We start from the raw sequence: 22,103 nt of genomic DNA on the forward strand, positions 1-22,103 counted from the left end.
CTTGTTGTTGATCTACATGGATTATTCCACGTATACATGTTCGTGCTATCATGGTATCATAAACGCTATGTCATCATCACCCGCTCGCCAAAATGCAAGATGCGCCTTGTCAGATCTCAGGACCGCCCTTATAATGCTCATCTACATTTTCGGTGCTCCCGCACATTCGACTTCTCGCAGCCCTATGAGACTGGTCCGCATGATGCCGTAGTAAGTTTCATGATGTCCTTGATCTGCTCCGGTGGCGTTCGACCCCAGCCACACTCGGTGCCAATGCCGAAAGGATAGTCGCCCAGCACCTTCGTCGCAGCTGCGACCATCTTCTCCGTGGCGGCAGCGTTGTCGAAGTGCACGACACCAAGGTAGAGATCGGTGTCGTGCTGTTTGAATTTCGGAATCAGCTGCTTCAGTGGTTCCAGATAAGAGTCCAGCTTGTCGAGAGCAGAGAGTGGTACTGGAGCATGGAAGAAGTTGATCTTGTGAGGTGTCTTGTCAAAGATGCGGAGACTACGTTCTGCAAGCTGCTCGAGGGATTCTGGCTCGAAGAAGTGGCGGTGTTCCATGTCGCCTGTCACGAGTCAGTCGTAATCAGAGAAGATACTCTTCGATGGCACTCACCGTAGCAGTTGTGAAGGCCGAGCTCGACATCCTCATGTACCTGGCCGATCATACGAATGACATAGTCGATAATGTAATCCTTGACTTTCTCGATGTTGCCATCGCCGAACCATGGCTTGAGCCAGGCAAAGCCCTCCCAGAATGCCGTGTCGATTGCGAGATCTACTTGTATGGCGAGTTGGTCATGAGGGATGGCATCCTGGATTTTCTGCATGCTTCTGTACAACGCATCTTGGTACAACGGCTCCACCTTTGATATGAACAGCGCCTGCACAAAAGGCGTCAACACATTCGGCGGTGTTGCCAAGGATACCTGGAAACGAGTGTTCTTGGACAGGACACCCTCATCCTTGAGCGTCTTGAACGTGGCATAGCTTTCGATAGCGACAGCATCGTACTTGGTATCAAGCGGCCCAGCCTTCCTCAATTTCTCGATACCAGCATCCACTTCCTCCGGTGTGAAGTCGCCACTCAGCACGGGTTTGTTCAGCTCAAACTTGACAGCCAAGTCCGGGCTCGCTTGGAAACATGCAGCCTGCCAGAAAGTGAAGAGATTGCGGAAGCCCGTCTCGCCATCAGGGATGCGTTTCAGTCGGTTCGGTTGCCCCTCAGTACATTGTCGAAGGACGCTTTCGGTGTCGGGCAGTGGCACGCTCCCGACCATATGGCAACCTCTCACGGCCGGCGCTGCATTCATGGTTGGCTGCGGGTGTCAATCAGTGATCCTCTCCGCTGGGTCGTTCGGTTGGGTTGGCCTGTTGTGGAGCTTCGGCTTCGCCTTCAGCTTGCGTGCACGATGTTTGTTCTTGTGACTACGAGCAACGTATCACAGTACGACGTCGCTATATGTGACAGTGAATCGCACGATGGTAGTGGAGCAATGTGATCAAGAAGGACTGAGCTTGGTCACGCTGGCTAGATATGCCGTGTCTTTCCCGCGCTTTCCTTCTTCTCGTTTTGGCTTGGAAGCACATGCGGCGGCTACGTGAGGTTGAGCCCTCGTCTACATCTCCCATGCCACCTGGCCCGCATTCACTTCCACGCTATTAAGGAGACCCTCTCAGTGCCACCTTCCGCTTCTGTTTGCCAGGCACGCCGCTTCTGTTTCCAGTTCCATGCATTGTTAGTGCCTTCTTGGTGCATGCAGGCGAGGCGGTGCGACCGATAGCATGCAGAAGATCCCTAGTCTGAAGGTAGACAACGTGGCATGTGAAGGGAAGCTCCCGGCTCACTGCATGCACTTTCGTGTGTCTGTAACTTTGAAGCGAGCTTCCGAGGCCCACACAGCCAATGGGCGACTTGTTCTGGTGACACAAACAGCGCCCTGATCTCCACTACCGCAATTCAGTCCACTCACGTTGCGCTTGCAGTATTCGATTGATGAAACCGCGGCTTGAGGCCATTCACTGACCACAAGATAATATCGCGTGGTCGGTGGAACCATCACGTGTCACCGGCGTGCTGCGACGAAGCGAGCATGTGACACCATACACTCTGATGGAAACTCGTAATCCTGTAAAGCCGCAGGCGAAGGCTGTTGAAGCTATATTCCCCGGACCACAAAGCTGTGCACACTACGCGGGAGACTGAACCATTCCATCGGTATCGACTCTGTCTCCTCTCAACTCTCTCATCGTCCCTCACGCCATGCCGTACTCACCCTCTCGAGCGTTTCTGGCCCTTGAAACTACTGCAGAGCTCCGCCATGGAAGCAGACGATCTCGACGAGCATGACAGCACTTTCGGCGGCTCACGAGCCTCGCTCGCCAGCAGCAGTACTTCGTTGCAGTCGGCTGTGACCAGATATGAGTACGAGCATGGCCGGAGATATCATGGCTACCAGGCTGGGCAATACTTCTTCCCGAACGACGAGCAGGAGCTTAATCGTATGGATATTGAGCATCATAACCAACGCTTGCAGATGAATGGAGCTTTGCACCTATGTCCGGTGCCAAATCCTACAGACATACTGGACTTGGGCACAGGGACTGGAATATGGTGTATAGACATGGCAGACAGGTATCCAAGCGCGCAGGTCGTGGGCACAGATTTGAGCCCAGTCCAACCAGACTGGGTACCCCCAAACTGCAGCTTCGAGGTGGATGATTTCGAACTCGACTGGTAAGGCTGAGCATCAGAAGCACCGCAGATTCACGACGCTGACATGCTGATACAGGACCTGGGGAGACAACCGCTTCGATCTCATCCACCACCGCCATCTGATCGGCTCGATCAGCAACCACGCCCACTTCTACAAGCAGGCCTACAACGCACTCAAACCCGGCGGATGGATTGAAGTGGTAGAGATGGAAGCGAAGCTCTACTGCGACGATGGCACTGTCCCGCTCACCTCGGCCATGAAGAGATGGGGTGACTACATCCATGAGATCTTTGAGAAGAGCGGTAGACCGTTCATCCCAGTTGCGCAGTATAAGACGCAGCTGGAGGATGCCGGGTTCGAGTGTGTGACCTATGTTGAGATGAAGAGGCCGACGAATGACTGGCCGAAGAATCCGAGGATGAAGGAGATTGGGAAGGTGAGTTTCGCGTGCCTTTAATGATATCGCCAAGCTTCTCACTAATTACTGCATAGTTCTGCGCTCTTAACTTTCTTGAAGGTCTCGAAGGCTTCACGATCAAGCCTTTCGTCGGCGTTTTGGGCTGGTCGCAGCAAGAGGTCACTGTCTTTCTCGCACAAGTGCGCGCGGAGTCATTGAGGAGGAGTATGCATGGGTACATGAAGTCGTGAGTCTACTATGCGTCCTGTCACTCTTGGTTGTCGAAGCTGACAGCAAGGCAGCTGCGTGTGTTATGCTCGGAAACCGCTGGCGCCGTCGTACCACTGATACACGGAGACGGCCATGTATTGCGATCTACCTGCCACCTGGCCCATGAGTTCACACAGTTTGGAAACATCTCACGATGTGATGTAGGCAGAGCGAGTAGTGCGCATGCGACAACGACCATTGAGTGACGGGAATGGAAAGTTCATGCAAAGCATATATACCTCGCATCCCTCTAACGCTCGTTTGTCGCACCCCATATTGAAATGCTTCTATGACCCTCTTTCTGCACCACCTTCTTCTTGGCTCAAGAAACACGGTACTGTACATATGAAATTTGCATGCTCTTTGCTGCAGGAGTGCGCGACTCGTGCAGCTACGCAGCCCAGATGTATTGTACATCTGCATAAAGCACAGACACGATCTGTATACACGATCCCGGTGCTGATCACTATCAATTCGCGATTCGTTGATATGCCAGATAGCCGCGCTTCTACCTTCAATGTCATATGCCGGCAAAAGTACACGAGTTACGATGCTCAGACGCGTTCAGCTCATTGACATCTCTATGGCCGCAATGAGACATTGCACTCGCAGCTTGGCATCCGTCGGCGAGATAGTATGGTCCTGACTCGAGTCAAGCTGTCAGCAGCGCCACATTACCGAGCGATACGGCAATCGTTCCGGCGAAGGTACCGAGAAGGTGGAGTCAACGTGGATGAAATGCGCAGTCCTAAGCACGTGGGACGAGGCTTCACCATGGGAAAAGACCGGTTCAAGAGAGCACAGAACATGAGTAAGATTGGTTCATCCGAACGAGAAGCCGGGCTGATTATTGGCAGCAGTAATACAGATAATGCGGTTCAGTTTACATGTCTTTACCGACCCTTGGCCCAGCTCTCGGCATGCGACAGCCGACAGCGCCGAAAGGTCTTTTAGGCTTTCGGCAGAGGCCTAATTTTACATTGGGATCTTAGCTAGATCCACGTTCTGCACGAACTTCATCGTAGGTTTTGCAGTTGGTATTATTATAACATACTACATCTAATGGCAACGATCGCAGATTGTGAGATTACACAGCACCTCTTCATACTGCTATGTGTGCGTATCGACCGTGCCATCTTTGGACGAACAAGTCCGATGCTCATCATCAAGATATGGCTGAACAGATCTACAGCTATAAGGGATCAAGCTCGTGCACTGGCGCCATCCAGCCCCTAACTACGAGTCGGAGCTTCCACATTGCCGAATAAAATCAGGCGTGCATGTTCTTGTCACGGCTAGGGCGACGATTTTGACTTTGATCGACTTCGTGGAGAATACCTGCGATTCCTGATCGATCTTTGGCTCTCTGCTCAATCAGTGGATGCTCATGGCGCTATCAAAGGCTCAAAACTGGAAGGCCAAGGTCCAACGGCTGCCGTACAGAGTGTTCGCGGCGGTTGGACTTTGACGCAGGAGACACAAAGGTAGGTGAGGTTGTCCCAACGGCGCCGTGAACGTGCGTCTCTCTTCGTTATTGCTCTTTGGATCTTCTGTCTTACATTCTTTGTATACCACACTCCTTCATTTCCCTTTCATCCCGCTGGTAAGTCTACTTCCATAATCAGTAGAGATCACAACACAGTTATTGGCAAAGGTCCCCGTATGGACAAGGGATATAAGCACGAAATAGCGAACAAAGCAACATGGGGTTCTCGTCCTTTTGGACCACCATCGTGGGCACCAAAGTGAAAGAAATCACGCCTCAACACCGACCATTTTCCTTTGAGGAAGGCTACCAGGCGGCTGCGACAGCTCCATTGAATCCACTCCACCAAAACCGAGCAGCTGCGATATCTGAAGTCATACTCCCACCAAGGAATCAGGATGCACAATCTATCAAGAGCAAGCGGAAAAGCCGCTCCTTCAGCATGTCGAAGCACAAAGCAGACGGGCAAACGATCAAGCGGAGGAGCTGGTTTGGAGGCAAGCCGGAGGAAGAAGCAGTTCCAGCTGTACCAAAGCTACCACCCTTCACCGCACTACCACCCATGCCTATAAGCACACTACGGCCTGAGGCCGAGGATATCAGGCCTGGCACAGCACTCACCGTGGACGACCAAATCGAATTGGACACGCCCAAAACGCCAAAACTTGGAGAGCCGAAAGCCGAAAAGCGGAAAAGTCGACGATTGTCGCTCGGTCAAGCGTTGAAAGGTAGAACGCGAAGCAAGTCAACTGCTTCACAGGCTGCACCGACGCTGGAGAAGCGACAGTCAGTGTTGGGTGGGCTGCGAGATATGGCGCCTCCGGTGCCTGCGCTTCCTGTCGCCTCGCCACCACCGGAGCTCATAGATGAGGACACTGGCATGGTGCCATCCGCATTAGTGGTCGCTGAGAAGCGCAAGAGCAGACGATTTTCGCTCAGCCGAGCTCTGACCGTGGAACGCAGGAAATCAACAGCTTCGACGAAGAGTAGTCGTCGTTCGTGGTGGCAAAGCAGTAATCCCGATGATGGCGAATCATCGCCACCACCGGTACCAGCTGTGCCTGCTCTGATTCAGGACGATGGCATGCGTACACCAGATTCAAGCATAGCATATACAGCGAGTCCTGATAATAGCGACTTGATAGAATCAAATCCGTTCTCCGATGGGCCAATGAGGACTGCAACCCGCGGCACAACGATGAAGCAACCCCGGCCGATCAGTGGTATCAGCGTGTCTTCGCGCAAATCATATGTGCCGAAAAGTGCTGCAAAGGGTTTCCTGCGGTCGACGAGTGGGCGAATGAGCGAGAATCGGCATTCCTTGATGGAGGATGGGGATGGTGGCACCGTTTGTCTTAGCGAGGAGCAGCAGAAGGAGTGGGACAAATTGAAGCTGTTGATGGATGCTATGGATCGACGGCACGATGTCGTAAGTTTTGTCGTTTGAAAGATATTCCAGAGTATATTAGCTAACACATGCTCTCACAGGGCGTTGTTGGCATGCTTAGAGAGCTCGAAGACGACGAGGATGGCGAAGACCGGCGCATGTTCTCCAACGCTCAAGCGTTAGCTGCGCTCGAATTTGGAACAGCTCGGTAGCTGATGAGCAGCTTGATTGATGGCATGGTAAAGCCTGTCGTCGCCAAGCCTCGAAGTCTTGGATCGAACAATAATCTTGTATAGCACTATCAGCCTGGCCACAATGGCATACCATCCAGAATCTTGACACAACAGATTTTCGTGCCAGTGAAACATGATCAGCTTCAATTAAGAGAAAAGGCTGGTTGCTCGACTCGGTCGACGAGCTATTGGTCCTATTCTCCTATGACGTATGTACAACCTTTGGTTCCCACCCACACCTAGCACAGATCAGCATTATTATTGATCTGCTTCACAGGTAGTCGACTAGGCGAACCTCATGACGACGGTTCGCATCCACGTCCCAGCGAGCTCCAGGACCATATGTCTCCTTCTTTGGTGTCTCGTCGTCAGGATATATGAAAGTCAGCTCGCCGGCCAAAATCAGATGAGTTGTGAGTCCGGAGTGTTTGTGGGCCGAGTAGTGTGCATTCCTTCCTCCCGTTAGTACATACGCTGCATGAGTAAACGGTCCACAGTGGTATCTGTAGACTCACGGTCTATCCGTCCAGGTGAAGACGCTCTCAAAGCCTGGCACATGTGGCAAATGGTCAGCCTAGCATTTCGCGGACTACGGAGATCTTGATGTGGCAGCATACCCCAAGATCTGACTTCTGCTTCTGCGGACTTCATCGTCAATTCTAGCTAGTGTTGATGCAGTCGCGTGGGTCGCATCGTTGAATACACTTGGATGGTTCAGAAGACTGTTATGACGTACAAAGTGGTGCAAGCTCAAATCCTCCAGTGCATGTCCTTGATCTGCTTGCCATCAAGAAGACCATCACGAATTCCGTTGCGATATAGTGCCAAGGACGCCAATATGACACGGAGCGATAAGCGAGAAAGTAGGCTCACTTCACTTGTCTATCATCTCTCTCACTCTTCCTTCACAACCTGGATCAGGAAGCAATACCGTCTCGGGGTGAAATCCACCTCATCTGTGTGAGCCGAACGATCATCGCATATGCACAGTTTCGACTGCGCCACGGTGAAGGAAGGGAGCTCAAGGCCTTTTGTTCACTACCTTCGCCATTGAGGACAGCTGAAGCTCCACAACACAAGCGACATGGCCTCGTCAAAAGCATCATCACCAGCCATCATGGAGTCTTCAACATCGCAACCTCTTGGTCCATCTGTGATCAAGCATGCAAAGACAGTATACGAGGCGCAGAATGCTGGTGTTGGTGAGGGTTTTGATGCCTTCCTCCGAAAGCTGGCAGATCAGGCTTCAGCAGCGCCTCTAACCATTGAGACCAAGGCGACCCATCCGTTATCCCATTACTTCATCTCGAGCAGTCACAATACATATCTCAGCGGGAACCAGCTCTGGAGCAAGTCAAGCACGGATGCATACAAAGATGTCCTGAAGCGAGGATGCCGCTGCATTGAGATTGATGTTTGGGATGGCAAAGCTGATTCTCCTTCATCTTCTGATAGCGAAGAGAGTGATATCAAGAAGCTCCGAGGCATGGTGAAGAGTAAACTAGGTAAATTTCGACATCGTAACGCCACCAACAAGGTTGCTTCAGAAGCTCAGAAGGCACCAGAGTCGCCTGCCAAAGACGAGACGCTTATGCCAACACCATGGCGGACTTCATCGTATGTGAAAATGTCAGCATCTCGAATCCTTTGAAAACGTGCACCACGTCTGACTTCGAACCACAGTGGCAGAGATGAGCCTAGGGTTCTTCATGGTTATACTGCTACCAAGGAGGTACCATTCCGAGATGTCTGCGAGACCATCCGCAAATATGCCTTCGTCACTAGCGATCTCCCACTTATTGTGAGCCTCGAAGTCCATTGTGGCAAACCTCAACAAGAGATTATGGCCGAAATCATGCGAGATTACTGGCAGCCATTCTTGTTGCCGATGCCAATCGACTTCAACGATGGAACCCCACTGCCCACGCTCGAAGAAGTCAAGAAGCGTATTCTGGTCAAGTGAGTTGTGCTACGCTGCTAGTCATAGCCTGGCTCATACTGACATCAAGCAGAGTCAAGTACACACCTCCTGAGGTTGCCTCGCAGCCGCCTTTGACACAATCTCGAGCACGAGCTACGTCGAATGTCAGCGATGACGGTCAAAGTGAGCCCTCGAAGCAGGGTAAGATATGTGCAGCTCTGGGGAGTCTTGGCATCTACACCCGCAGCTACCACTTTGATGGGCTCGACCGGCCAGAAGCCGGTAAGAAGCATGATTTACATGATTGTAGACCCTCCTTCGCAGCTGATTTCTCCCCGCAGGTATACCCACACACGTCTTTGCTGTATCCGAAGCAAAATTCTTGGATCTATACGAGGAGCATCGCGATGCTTTGTTCCGCCACAATGCAAACTTCTTCATGCGAGCATACCCAAAGGGCACTCGCGTCCGATCATCCAACCTTGACCCGGCACCTTTTTGGCGACAAGGTGTCCAGATGGTAGCACTAAATTGGCAGGAATCCACCGATGCGGCCATGATGCTGAATGAAGCTATGTTCGTAGGCTCAGGCGGATGGGTGCTGAAGCCTTCGAGTCACTACAGCTTGGATAACGCCGAAGCCCGCAGCAGCGATGGACAACGCCTCAATATGTCAGTGCGTGTGTTAGCTGGACAACATCTCGACTCCGACGCGAAAGATGCCCCTCAGGTATACGTCAAGTGCGAGCTGCACGTGGAAGGCAAGCCGAAGCAACGTGAAGTGAAGACTAAAGGTGGCGAATGGAAGCGACGCTCTTCTGTGCGGCAAGGCCATAATCCAGATTTCGGTGGCGAAGCTATGACGTTTGATAAAGTCGAAGATGTCCGACCAGCTCTAAGCTTCTTGAGGTGAGCAATCCGTCCCCGTCCAGTTTTCAACACATTGAATGTGCGCCTGTCAAGCGAAAGCTCGCGGCTGCATACATTGTATCTCCTAGTTGTTGCACAACACGAAGCGTTGAGCACATGGTCACCGGTCTTAGCATGCCCAGAAGAGCGATGTCAACAATGGTGGTGCATGTCACCCATGTAGACGTGGCACAGGCGGCAGAAATGAGCCGCTAGACCACAGCCAATGTCCGAACCTCTGGGTGCAGCAGCGCATGCGCGCATAAGAGCCGGACCCAAGCATTCCCTTACCGACATCCACAGCCATTGGCCGCTGCGGGGCCTCGAAGCACGCACACTGACTTCAATCACAGGATCAAGGTCATGGACGGCGTGTTGTATCAAAAGGATCGACTCCTGGGGTGGACGTGCTTTCGGCTAGACCGTATAGCGTCTGGGCTTCGTCTTCTGCCATTGAACGAGCCTGATACACATTCGTCGAGGGGCGCTGCGCTGCTTGTGCAGATCGATGTGGCATTGGAATAACGTGCAAAGACAGTTCCCACATGCAGCCCAAGATCCATAGCGACGGATGTCATTCCGACCAATTAGCGTCGTGTGACCGAAGAATGATGGATTGAGATCTGGCTTCCAGTTTATGGCTTTCACGGCACGATATGACAAATTTGTCGTGCTGCCACAGGCGCAAATCTGCAGCACGGGACCGCATTCTGTAGTGCTCCGATCAAATCCGGGAAAGGACTACGGAAATTGTGCATATGCTCGGCAGATTATGTGGATCGTGGTGTAGCATGTGGCAAGCGAGCAGATTGACGCAGCGCCAGAGCCAACGACATGCAATCTCACGGTCGTGCAGATACCGTAGAGGTAATGTATGCTTCTGTCCAAGCTACTCTGGCACTACCACAGCTTTGGTGATCGCAATGGTGGTTTGTGCAAGCCTCGGTCTCCCTTGCAGCGATCCTCACCGACACAGATACAGCACATTGCGATCGGCTGAGTGCATGCTTTGAAGGCCCCAAGTCAAGACGTGCAGAGTGATGTGGGCGCTAACAGGTGGTCACGTCACCACCTCTCTTAAGCATGTACAGCATATGAGTAAAACTTGACATTGTTTTCAACAAGCCGCAATGTGCATTGCTTGGCTGCGCGCTGATGAGACTCCTTTCTCGACGACTTGCGCCACATGGGACATCGTGCATGTATATAGATACATCATGTACGCTGCGCGTTCGCTTCTGCTGCATGCATGTTCCGGACCACGCTTGCAGGGTTGTTTGCGCAAGCCGACGATCCCAGACTGACGTTGTGAAATATGACAGATCGCAAAACCTAGGCGCGCGCAAGCTAGATACAATTGCGCACTCCCGCGAGCCAGCAGACGGAGAATGGACACCAGTCATGGTACAGACACGGTCTTCACCGACTCCGTAACGTTTGGCAGCCTGTTTGCATACGGGCAACAGCGTCTGACCCTGGTATCCGTACTACTGCGAGAACACCACAATCGCATCATGCACGGACGACTGCATCTGTGTTCATTGCCCGTACCGTGCAAGCGCCAGCTCGCTACCATCAGCGCAGACTTTCTTGCCCAACACTGTCTCTTGACGGGTGCGACCGGTGTAAGCTCAAACAACGTAATGATCTGTTCTTCTCCTTGCTGACCTCAACTGTCATGCTTGCAATTGTGGTATGCAACTACCACGATCTAGTATAATAAGGTTCAGGCCCGGACGCCCTCGGTCCTCCTTCTAGCTTGCACCCAGAAGACGAGTCTCGACCATATTGTGTAACCTATCGAACGCTGCGATAGTTGCATACCAGCACACATCCTCCCGGCATCCTGGGCAGAACGCACGACATGTCCAGGCCCACTCCGTGCCCAAAGTGATCTCCCGAACCAGCTATCAGCAGAAGAGCCAGCTACCGCATCAAGCGGCAACCTTCGTGCGAAGATGGCCTCAAACATGCAGCAGGCGACCATAAGTACTCCTCGCCTCGCACTCGACGTTCTCATTGCATCCATTTCGGTCTTTATCGAACACTGTCTTTCACTGATACGCAACGGTCTTGTCACACAACACTCGCTACTTCACAAAAGCATCTTCCACCTTACACATCATCTCCCCACCTCAACATGTCTTATCACAGACGCCGCTACGAAACGCTTCGCCGGCTTAAGATCGAACAACTTCCAGCCCTATCATCCATGCCTGGATGGGAGACCTCGTCGCCGTCGATTCTTCGTCCTATTCGCGGAGGCTTGCCTGTGAGGACCATGCCTGTACGTAGCCTCCATGTCATGCCGGCGAAGCTACTCTGACTCAAATTTATCTATAGGTCCCAGGACGCCGCTGTCCTAACTGCCTCAACAAGGGTCAGACGGTGTGGGTCATCCCAGGCAAGAGGTGCCCTCAGTGTGGCTGCGAGGTCAACTAGTGTGAACAGCATGGTGGCAAAATCCAGCGAGGCGAGTAAGTTCTGTAGGCTGTAAGTCACGCAGGCACTGACTGTGGTTGTAGGCGTCTGGCGACATTTAACGAGCAACGACATAGCAAGCAACGACGAAACATCGACTGCGGACTAATCGAACGATTGAAGCAATGAATCCTCTTGCTCCAACGACAACAATGTAGATGTCTGTATCAGTATTTTACGGGAATTGGAGGATGAAAAGTTGCAGCATTGATTAGCGAAAGGCGTATGGTTAGCATTGCATTTGAACGAGACTGTACGGTAGCAACCTAATCTGTCTTTACAGCACACCCAATCCCCAACAACTCACCTTCAGAGCTTTCTTGATCGTAAAAGTCATACAAAGTCGCCGAAATGCCTTTTCAAGCAGACATGTCCACTTCGATACACCAACATAGTTGTGGCTCATTTCGACCAGTTTAGAGTCGAGGGAGAGATTTCATGTAAAATTGGAGCTCGCGCGGCAGTGAGACATGCTGTGCCTTTCGTCCAGTCACGCAGCACAGAGACCGAATTAGCTGCAGACAGCATGTGCGAGCGCACACTCTTTCACTATCAGCCACGGCGACCAAGAGATAAAAGGTGTTTTCAAGATTTTGGGGAAACGTGAACGCGTAAAACCGTTACCGTCGTCGCTGACCAGTCATCCCTTCGGTACGTACTTCAAAGGACGGCTCGAGGCTGCGAACCTGTCACCCACAATAGACGTCAGGTCACCCCAACACTGCGATACCAGCTGTCTCGACATCGACTTGCATGGAAAGAATGTGACGGAATCGGCAACCCGCATCTACCTCGCATCAGGTGACTATCAGCCTGCGAATGAGTACAACGAGACCTTCGAAATCCGGGCCCAATGTCTCGCATGTGCAGCAAAGCCTATTTTGCACGCATTGAGATATGACGAGCCTTGTGGGCATCCCAGCTGCGTGGAAGATAGGAGGGCTTTTATTGCTTGCCAGGGCAAGGCCTCCTTGGGCACAGATCAGACTAGCGTTGTCAGGCCACCGGTCAGAATTATTGGGCTTGATCACGATAGCTTTTCGGCTGGAGCGGAGCAGGCTCAATACGACTGCTTTCTGCACAATCCATGCACAAGATATGTTACAAATGCCGACCCTCCAAACCCTCCCGTTTGCCGCTTCCACACTAAAGCACACAAATTTCCATGCTTTTCGCTCTAGTAGTCAAGCTCGGTAGTAACCTTTCCCTTGTCAGCATCCAAATCCTCATAACTCCTTATAGACCGTCCAGCAACAGCTTCCTGCGGCCCAATAGACCCAGGAAGACCTCCCTCCATCGCCGTGCCAAAGCCAGCCATAGCCATGGCCCTACCACCCATCGGCGGGACTCCAGCACCGATCCGTTGACCTCGTGGGTCGTTGCGAGCGTAAGGCATCAACCCACCCATCTTGCCGGGAACGGCGGTGAAGCCAACATTTAGGCCGGTGTAGGTGTTGCGACCACCCATGCTGCGCATAGGACCCACACCTCCGTGGACGAAAGCGCCATTCTGGGGCACCCAACCAGCGGGCATGGAGACGCTGCCACCTGGTGTCCACATGCCCTGAGCCATTGGCGCAGGCATGCCAGGTGCCATGCCGAAACCACCGGTCATCGCGAATTGCTGTTGGCTGAGCTGGAAGCCTCGTGGTGTACCCGTCGGGATGTGGTTGTTCAGCGGGAAGTGGCCGTTGCTATTTGCATCACTCCTGCTAGGTGCGATGTGTGCTGGATCAATGACATAAGTATTGACCAGCTGCACTTCGGAGCGGACTCGTTCATAGAATTCAGCGTGGCGTTTCTCGACGTGTTTGCGCCAGAAGTCAGTGCCTTTGAATAGCTTCGTGCATTCGGGTACCTTGCAGCGATACTTTGAGGCGTCTTCTTGCTTGACGAACTGTAGGTGATGTCAGTCCCGATGTGTCATACTACGATGTGGCATGGAACACATACCTTGATCAGCTCCTCCTCCAAACCCTCCTCTAACGGGGTACCACCCAGCTTGCGCAGAGCAACATTCTCAGGCTCAAGCCACTGCAGGATCTTCTCTTCGAATGTCTTCACCCAATTGAAAGCTCTCTGCAATTGCTGCGCATTGCGAGCATTAGGTTTCATGGCCCAAGCCTTCTTCTCCTCAACAGGGCTACCATTTTCGATGTCCATGTCCGCATCATCGCCCTCGCCTCTGCTGTTATCGGTCGAATTCTTCAACGATCCATTCTTCCTCAGCGGGAACTCCTCGCCAGATGCTGATGCATGCGCAACCTCCTTCGCGGTTGATGTGAGCGAGGCACGTGGTCGTCTGAGATGGCCGCCAGGACATTTGCGTTGCAGCTCATGGATCGAGTCCGACTCGAAGACACAGAAGAAGCAGAGGTTGTAAACACGACGCAGATACTCGACGAGTAAGTCAAGCTTCTTCTTCTTCTGCAGGAGCTCAGCGTCATCTGTCTCATCTTCGTCGTCCGCGATCAGGCCTTCTTCTTCAATTTCACCTGCATCAACGTCCATGTCAGCCTCCGCTTTCGGCTTGGCTTCGACCGCAGGTGGCTGAAGGTAGCCTTGATCAGCGAGGTTCATAACACGCTCTTCGATCTTGGCAGCGCCGAAAAACTCGTCGCCGAGCTCGTTGTCCAATTTCCTGGCCAGTCGAGTGGCGAGATCCAGATCACGAGCTATGCGCTCTGGAGCCGAAAATAGATCCCACAAGGCTTTCTTCCTTGGCGCGTCCGGTGGCCTGTGGACTCCACAATGCACTGTAAAGTTGCCTCGCTCAGGGTCTTCTATCGTCTTCGCGTTAATCTTCTCAAGTGCTCGCTCTGCGGTGTTCTTAGCTTTGAATGTTGTTGCCACTTCTCCGTTGCGTTCTCCATTAGCATCTTCTTCCTTGACATCAGCACCGGCATCAGCAGCCGGCTCAGTCTTCTCGTCTGTGTCCATCGCTTGTTCGGAGTCAGAGTTGAGCATGATCCAGCCCATGCGATGGCATTTTTTGAGTGGATTCGGATCGCTAAGACTCAAATGCATGTAGCCTCCAGGACCTTCACTGAGATGCTCCTTCGCAAACTCCACAAACCTTTCCCGGGTGACAGTGGGTGCGATAGTCTTGATCAATAGCGTTGGCTGCTGCGCCATTGTATCTCTCAAGTCTCCACCCTTTGACGGTAGCAGGTCGCCGACACCAAGTACCTCCGCAGCTGCAGTGGTCTCGCCTTCCTCCTTCTCGAGTATGCCACCCAGCCCGTTGGACTCGGATTTGTAGATACCCTCGAGCGTGAAGTCATCAAACCCACCAGCTTCGAGCTCCGTTTGCCACCTCGTGAAGAGAGTCTTTCGATAGTCCATGAGGCTCCGCCTGAACGGCTCCTTGACCTCGGGCACATATCGTTCCCGAAACCAGTCTTCGGCCTTGTGCATGCGAACGAACGTCTGTGCTTGGAGTTTCTGCAAGTTCTCCTTGTACGCGTCGTATCCAGCCTGGATCTTTGGGCGCTCTGCCTCTCTATCTTCTCTGCTCTCCCGCTCTCCTCGCAGCCGTGAGCCAGGCTTGCCGGAGCGTTGCCTCTCCTTCTCGTCCTTGATGCGTTGCTCTGTCCTCCACCATTCAGCGAACCATGTGAAGCCGACCTGAAAGTCCAACTTCATCGGATCCGGCATTGGGTTCACGAGCATAGATTGTGGTGTTTGCGTGTCCTGTCCAGGCACATAGCGATCGATGGTCGGCGGCTGTGGGGAGGAGCGGCGGCGGTCACGCGGAGGCTGGTCATCTCGCCGCTCTCGGTAGTGGTCGTCACGTCCAGAGCGATCAGGCTGGTAGCGGTCGATCTGGGTGGGCGAGCGGGAGCGTCTCCTGTCCCCTCGCTCTCGGCGGCGGTCTACGGACTGTCTGTTAGTCATGCATTCGGCACACGAGGTGTCACCATGGACTACCTGGTGAGCGTCTCCTGTCTCGATATGGATCTGCCGAGCGGTAGTCGTCGCGCTCTCTGCCTGATCCACGTGAAGGCGGAGGAGACCGTGCATAGGTGTCGTAGGCGTCCATCGCTGCGGCTTTGTGGAAGAGAAATGCTCAACGGAGGTGTGGTCGAGTGATGGTCGCTCTTACGGTGGCTCGACACGTTGAAGGGCTACTCGTCTGCATCCAGTGGCCGGCTGTAGCCGAGACAAGTCGCGTAGTCGCCGGCGTGAGGAGAAAGGACTGTTTGCCATGGCGGCCATCGTTAGAACAGAATGTACAAGCGTGTGAGCCGCAGCAAACGAGTAGCGAAGGTTGTGTGTGTGAAAGCAGTGTAGAAGGGGCAATCTAAATGACAAGTGACAATGGTGTTGGTCGTCGTGCTATCTAGCCGTGGAACAGAAGAGGTATGTTGGTGATGGAAGGCATGGCAGGCCTCCGTAGTAGTAAGAAAGAGGGAGGTACGAACAATCGATGTAGGTGAATGCTGCTGGCTCGCTGCCACTCACAGAGTAGTGAGGAGGTGCGACATGGTTGACATGAGAGCAGGAGCGGAGCAGAGGGGACGGACATGGACAGGATGGAAGGAGCTTGGGCGCTTACATGAGCGGGCCGATGTTTCGCCTAGCGAGCGGTCCACATGAGGTATCATTGGGAAGTGAAAGGACCTGTATGACAAAACACAAGATGAGATTCGATGTAATGTTCCAGCTGCGGTCTGCTCGCAGACGTACTACCACACCATCTAGGTAGTAATAGAGAAAGGCATAACATTAGGATTAAGCGCCTGCCACACAAACGGCATGCCCTGACTCAACCCCTCCCCATCGAACCTCCTCGAACTGACCTGCGAACTGAAACTCTTCATAGCACTCATGAAAACTCCATTCGCCGCTCTTGTCTGATCGTTCGTCTTGCTTAGAAACGTCTGAACATCAAACATGTGGATCAGCGAGCGATTGGTGCCGACGAAGTCCGGGCGAGCGAAGAGGGCGCCAATAGTGAATTGGGTCAGGACCTGAGTAAAGGGTGGTAGGTACTCGGCCACATTGTTTACGCCCTTTGCACTTGGCAGAGGCTTGTATAAAGCAGGGGGATGGAAAGGTAGAGTAGACGAAATGCTCAAGAGTTCGTTAGTATTGATCGTGTGGTGGGATGTCGATGCTAGATGGGCCTCCAGAACACATTAATCGTCAAACTCTGCTTTCCTGGAGCAGTCCGGAAAACTCACAATATGCGTCAAGATGTCCACCAGCGCGGCCTTGCTTGAGATAGCGGCAGGAAAGTCCTTACAAGCAGCCAACACGCCATTGCACTCCTTGGCCCAAGCCTGCAGCTCACCATCAATCGCCACAACGGAATCGGAGGAGTAATAGGATCCAACGAAAGCCGTCATGAACGTCGAAATAGCATCATGAATAGTCGAGGCATCCTCGTAGAATGGAAAATGCTTCAGCGTCGGCCCCGTAGCCGGATTAAGCAATCCACGATTCTGTAGCTCAGTCTTGAAGTAGTTGGCCTGAAACCGACCACTTCCATCATTCTTGTACTTCTTGTCCGTGTACGCTTGGGCTGAAGTTCCGCTATAGGAGAACACGAGATCCACCGCCGCGCCTGGGTCGAAGAGCACAGTTTGAGCCAGCGGCTGGATAGCGAAGACCTCGGACATGAGCCTGTTCAGCAGCGCTTGCACCGGATGTTCTTCACTGATCGTCCGAATGGCGGCCGAGTACACGATCTGCACTACTTCGTGCGTACTGGCCAGGTGATTCCATTGCGCGAACCAGAAGTCGTTGACATTGTACATCATCTTGGCTAGAAGCCAATCGTTCGCTGTATCCGCTGGGGTGTAGATGAGGTTCGACCCGACATTCGTACGGATTGCGAGAGGCAGGAACTTGTCGCCGTTTATGTCGACGTAGAAGTAAGCATCGCAAGCGGCGGAGTAACGGAGTAAGTTTGGAGTGAGACTGCCTTGATCGCGATAGTCGGAGTAGAAGAGGCGACCGGCCGAGAAGAGTTGTTGGAGTGTGCTACCTGTGATATTCTTGGCGATTGTGTCGTCGATTTGGAAGTTGAGCGAGTCACTGTTTGGATTGAGGCGGCGGACTTGATATGGACTGTTGGACAGCCTTTCCATCGAGAACAAAAGATCGTCCGTGTAGTTGGTAAGCACACCGAGATCAGGACCCTTTGGTAGCGTATTCATCCATTCGCCGTCGTAGAGCTTAGTGTAGTCTTCAACCGTCTGCAAGCCGTCGTATTTGGCTATCCCCAAGATTGCATCGGTATTGTCGACTAGTGCTTGCGCAGTCTCCGGCGTCAGATCAAGCTGAATTGCCAATAGATCGGCGGTCACTTTCACCAATCCGAGGATACCAGTGGGATATGCTGGCCCGCCTGCGATTGATGGTCCATAGAGAAACGTCAAGGCCTTGGTCAGGATACCGGTGGCACGTAGGAGTGGTGTAGGTGATTTCTGGGTAATATAATAATTTCCAAGGACAGTAAGATCAGGCGGCGTGCCAGACTGATTGGGCGACAATGGGTTCACGATGTTCTGTGCCTTGCTTATGACACTGGCCGCATCTGCGTCTTGGTCTTGTCGAGGGACTGCGACAGCAGAGACATGACCCAGACGTACGAGGGCGGCATAACAGATATATGCAGAAATCGAACGGCCAAACATCGTTGCCGGGATTCGTGCGCTCGTACTCTGCGCTCGAGCAGCGAGAAAGAGAAGGAAATAAATATGCTCAGTCCATCATCGAGCTTGTTCCGAGGCTGAAAAGAGGTAGTGTTGGAGTGGTGTACAAAATAATCTTTCTTACCGCACAAGTCCCCTAGAGACAACGTCAGCCTACCCTCCTCTACACGAACCATGCCTATCATCTCATTGCCGAGCAGCTGCACGATGATAATCTGCCGAAGGACCCGCTCAATCTGTCATTAGGGCGTAGTCAGGTCCGACTGTGGTCGCAGCTCGGAGTCGCTTGTGTAGATAGCGTGCAGGAGGAGCTGAGAAGAAAACGAGGTTCGTAACAGGAAGGGGACTGGCGTGGTTTGCATGGATCCTCTTCAGGTTATGGTCCGGGCTTCGAGTCGTGCAGGTCGGTTATGCGTGCTTGTGGGGCGTTCTGAAACATGCGAGTTGGGCGATTCGCAGCGAGAGACCAGTTCGACACTGTATGGAATGCCAACGCCTCCTACAGAGATGTCGTCGCGCCATCGGCCCTGTGACTACATGAATCCTAAGGAGTAAGTGCGTCCCGCTGGGACGCTCGTTTCTCGCGGCTCATGGCGGAAAGACAAGACATCTCTGGCTCCGATTCGGCATTGCTGAGATTGAAGTGAAGTGAAGTGCACCTGCAAGGCTCACGCGAATCTTGAGATATGCTAAACACGTAACCCCATCAACAGCGATCTTGGGTGTTGCTAGGCGAAGATTGGGCTTGTTAATATCAACACAATCAGTACTTCATAGCCCAATCCGCGCGACTTTGAAGATATTATCCGTCGAGGTTACACGCGGACCATAGTGGCAAAAATAGAGATCCATGTGCAAGACGTCGTCGGCGAAGGTGCGGTCCACCTTCGGGATCTGGCAGAGTTCAGTGAAAGTTCCGGGCCTCCTTGTGCTAAACCAGCCTTGTGCAGTCATGTGCACAACCACGACTCGCCACTCCTGAGGGATGACACCAAGGACAGCTGGTGTACGGATTGCACTCGACTACAGCTCTTCACATCAGCCCGGCTCGACGACACAGAGGGCGCGTTCTCACTAGGGTCACCACGCAAAGCTAGAACACGTCGTAGAGCACAATGCTGCTGAGGCTCAAACTATCAGACTACGAACTCTCAGTAACCACCGAATCCATGGCACGTCGAGCCTGACTCGAGACGATCAAGTGATCAGAGTTTCTTCGATCATGGCTCGTGGTGCCGTCTTGACTTACATACAAGGGGAGCGCCTCAAACAAATCTCCTCACAATCGAGTCATTGAGCCGCACACGCAAACGCCATGCCTTTGCCTGAGTGCTAGCAGACCATAGATGCTACAGTCCAACCTCTAACAGATCTTGCTTGGCCTTGATGAAACCATCCCAGAGCGTAGAGCTGGCTCCCGGGTCAAAAACAGCCGCGTGGATGATGCTTGTAAGTGCGTTCTAAGGTGAAGGCCCATACAGGTCCCGAACTGCTTCGATTTGGGTTCATGCAGAGTAGTGCGTTGCCGGACGACCGCTCCACGACCAACGTTGACGATCACTCGGGTTGATACTGCATCCACATCCTTGTTGTTTCAAGTCACTTTTGCACGATTTTAAGCACCTTGGACTGCGGCTTGATCTAAGGTCCCACATTTTAAAGACAGCGGTTGTTTGGCATACAGAGTTTCTTCGACGGCATCCCGAGAAATGCTCGAAGCAAGCACCACGAAATATGCTGGCGCAGTCTCTATCGTACGAGTGATGATCGACAACGTCTACTGAGAGTCCCGCAAACGTGCTCGGCAGTTCATCATCTGGTGCGAGACAAGGCACGCCTAGGATCATACTCTTCCTCCGGAGCCTCTGCCTATAGCAAGTACATATCCTAAGAACCAGCCGCCTAGTGCTCGGGTCTCCGTCGCGGCTGACCTTCGTGCATCATTCGTCGCTATGCCTGGCAATTTACCCTCACCGCCGCTATCTATCATATCGTCGTGGCCGCCGCCGAACTATACAGTACGTCTCTTTCGGCCAAACGGGCCACCAAAGTCTTGAGCTGACCAGGCCGCCCGTAGGATCCTGTGCGAAGGACATGGCTGCCACCCTATGGTGTCGCACTTGGTTCCGTCTGTACAGTCTTGGTTGCCATACGGCTTATTCTACGATTACGGCATCAAGGAGGTGGTCTAGGCTATGACGATGTATGTACACTAGCACTTGGTGCTGACGTTCTAATACACTTACCAAGCACCAGGCACTGCTCGTCCCGGCATGGGCAATATTGGTGGGAGTCTATGTGACGGCTATATATGCCAACGAGAACAAGCTGGCAGGCATCCACATATGTATATGCCTCTTCCTTCAGCAAGTCGCTCGACACCAACTAACACTTCCTTCAGGGGATGCCACTTTCGACACACTCAAGAACGAAGCACTAAATGCCTGGATTGGCGCTTTCATGTTCGTAACTGGAACCTGCTGTCTCAAAGTCTCTGTTCTCCTGTTCTACCGCAGGATACAAAGCGGCACATCCAACACAAGATGGTTCTATGCCATTTGGACTGCTATCGCCTTTACGGTCACCTACACAGTCGCCATGCAGTTGGCTCTGGTGTTAAATTGCAATCCCACTAAAGCATATTGGCTGGCGTATGACCTAGAGTGGTCCGCCGACCACGATTTCCACTGCGCTAGCACTGGTGTACTGAACCTCGTGGCCGGGATCCTGAGTATCGTGACGGACATATATTCGATCGCCCTTCCCTGTATCGTGGCGCAAGGACTACAAGTACCATTTCGGCAGAAGGTCATCTTGAACATGTCAGTCTACCTTAAACAAGCATGAATATACTTTTGGAGTGATACTGATATGATGACAGCATGTTCGGCATTTCCTCAATAACAATCGGCGCCGCCATCGCCCGAACGTATCTTTACTACAAACTCTCCTTCCACTACGACTTCACCTGGCTAGCTTTCGACGTCTACTTCTGGACGATGCTAGAATTCGGTCTAGGCATCATATGTGCCTGTGCACCTTCCCTTCGCGTCTTCATCAAAAAGTACCTTGGCGAACGACTTTCCAGCCGTGGGGCAGGAGGCAGTACCTCCCGCTGGACGGGCGGCAGAAGCGGAGAGAAGAGGCAGAGAAGTGAGAGTGAAGGCGAGTTGACGCCACGTACAGGAGTGCAGGCCGTGGATGCGCATAAGAGTTCCACTTCTACGACGAGCTCGTCTGGCATAACGAAGAAGAGTACTTTCGAAATCAGTACCAGATCACGGGACATAAACGAGAGCCATGAGCTACAGACTCGTGCGGAACCACAATTGACGCCTCTGGAGCTCCCAAGGCTGGTGGGAGATGGTGCGGGTGGAAATTACAGCACGCAGACCAGCGGCAGTCATGGGAAAATCGGCGCTCCGCGCTCGCCACTGGAGTACGAACATCATGTTTTGGGTACTTTACGGAGAGGAAGGGAGTCCTTCTTTTCAGGCCGGAAAGGGAAGAAAAGGCCGATGACGCAAGTCAGCCAGAGTGCGGTATAGTGATGCCCATATACGTACATACAGAGTAACGGGCGTTTGGTAAAGCGGGAGGCTGCTTATGGTAGATATCCAGTCATGCCAATGATTATG

The 22,103-nt window shown here is 52.7% G+C and overlaps 7 protein-coding genes across 7 annotated transcripts; 4 read left to right on the forward strand and 3 right to left on the reverse strand.

The window, feature by feature from the left end:
- Positions 1 to 182: 182 nt before the first annotated feature.
- LTS14_008051 (uncharacterized protein) lies at positions 183 to 1,315 on the reverse strand (the record flags this gene model as incomplete). The annotated part of the gene is made up of 2 exons (XM_064840739.1): positions 183 to 568; positions 619 to 1,315. The coding sequence occupies 2 exons, from the start codon at positions 1,313 to 1,315 to the stop codon at positions 183 to 185; spliced, it is 1,083 nt and encodes a 360-aa protein (XP_064691770.1).
- A 1,008-nt stretch (positions 1,316 to 2,323) lies between these two features.
- Positions 2,324 to 3,464, forward strand: LTS14_008052 (uncharacterized protein; the record flags this gene model as incomplete). The annotated part of the gene is made up of 4 exons (XM_064840740.1): positions 2,324 to 2,739; positions 2,795 to 3,155; positions 3,212 to 3,363; positions 3,419 to 3,464. The coding sequence occupies 4 exons, from the start codon at positions 2,324 to 2,326 to the stop codon at positions 3,462 to 3,464; spliced, it is 975 nt and encodes a 324-aa protein (XP_064691771.1).
- Positions 3,465 to 5,089: 1,625 nt separating this feature from the next.
- On the forward strand, positions 5,090 to 6,471 carry LTS14_008053 (uncharacterized protein; the record flags this gene model as incomplete). The annotated part of the gene is made up of 2 exons (XM_064840741.1): positions 5,090 to 6,301; positions 6,361 to 6,471. 2 exons carry the CDS (start codon positions 5,090 to 5,092, stop codon positions 6,469 to 6,471), a joined length of 1,323 nt encoding a protein of 440 aa, XP_064691772.1.
- Positions 6,472 to 7,609: 1,138 nt separating this feature from the next.
- PLCB4 (1-phosphatidylinositol 4,5-bisphosphate phosphodiesterase beta-4) lies at positions 7,610 to 9,326 on the forward strand (the record flags this gene model as incomplete). The annotated part of the gene is made up of 4 exons (XM_064840742.1): positions 7,610 to 8,109; positions 8,176 to 8,451; positions 8,505 to 8,695; positions 8,755 to 9,326. 4 exons carry the CDS (start codon positions 7,610 to 7,612, stop codon positions 9,324 to 9,326), a joined length of 1,539 nt encoding a protein of 512 aa, XP_064691773.1.
- A 3,654-nt stretch (positions 9,327 to 12,980) lies between these two features.
- On the reverse strand, positions 12,981 to 15,845 carry LTS14_008055 (uncharacterized protein; the record flags this gene model as incomplete). Its single annotated transcript, XM_064840743.1, has 3 exons — positions 12,981 to 13,700; positions 13,757 to 15,678; positions 15,734 to 15,845. The coding sequence occupies 3 exons, from the start codon at positions 15,843 to 15,845 to the stop codon at positions 12,981 to 12,983; spliced, it is 2,754 nt and encodes a 917-aa protein (XP_064691774.1).
- Positions 15,846 to 16,503: 658 nt separating this feature from the next.
- LTS14_008056 (uncharacterized protein) lies at positions 16,504 to 18,447 on the reverse strand (the record flags this gene model as incomplete). Its single annotated transcript, XM_064840744.1, has 2 exons — positions 16,504 to 16,932; positions 16,990 to 18,447. The coding sequence occupies 2 exons, from the start codon at positions 18,445 to 18,447 to the stop codon at positions 16,504 to 16,506; spliced, it is 1,887 nt and encodes a 628-aa protein (XP_064691775.1).
- A 2,616-nt stretch (positions 18,448 to 21,063) lies between these two features.
- Positions 21,064 to 22,013, forward strand: LTS14_008057 (uncharacterized protein; the record flags this gene model as incomplete). The annotated part of the gene is made up of 2 exons (XM_064840745.1): positions 21,064 to 21,287; positions 21,347 to 22,013. The coding sequence occupies 2 exons, from the start codon at positions 21,064 to 21,066 to the stop codon at positions 22,011 to 22,013; spliced, it is 891 nt and encodes a 296-aa protein (XP_064691776.1).
- Positions 22,014 to 22,103: the final 90 nt, after the last annotated feature.

Source organism: Recurvomyces mirabilis (assembly GCF_035927965.1).
Source record: "Recurvomyces mirabilis strain CCFEE 5264 chromosome Unknown scaffold_23, whole genome shotgun sequence".
NCBI lineage: Eukaryota > Fungi > Ascomycota > Dothideomycetes > Mycosphaerellales > Teratosphaeriaceae > Recurvomyces > Recurvomyces mirabilis.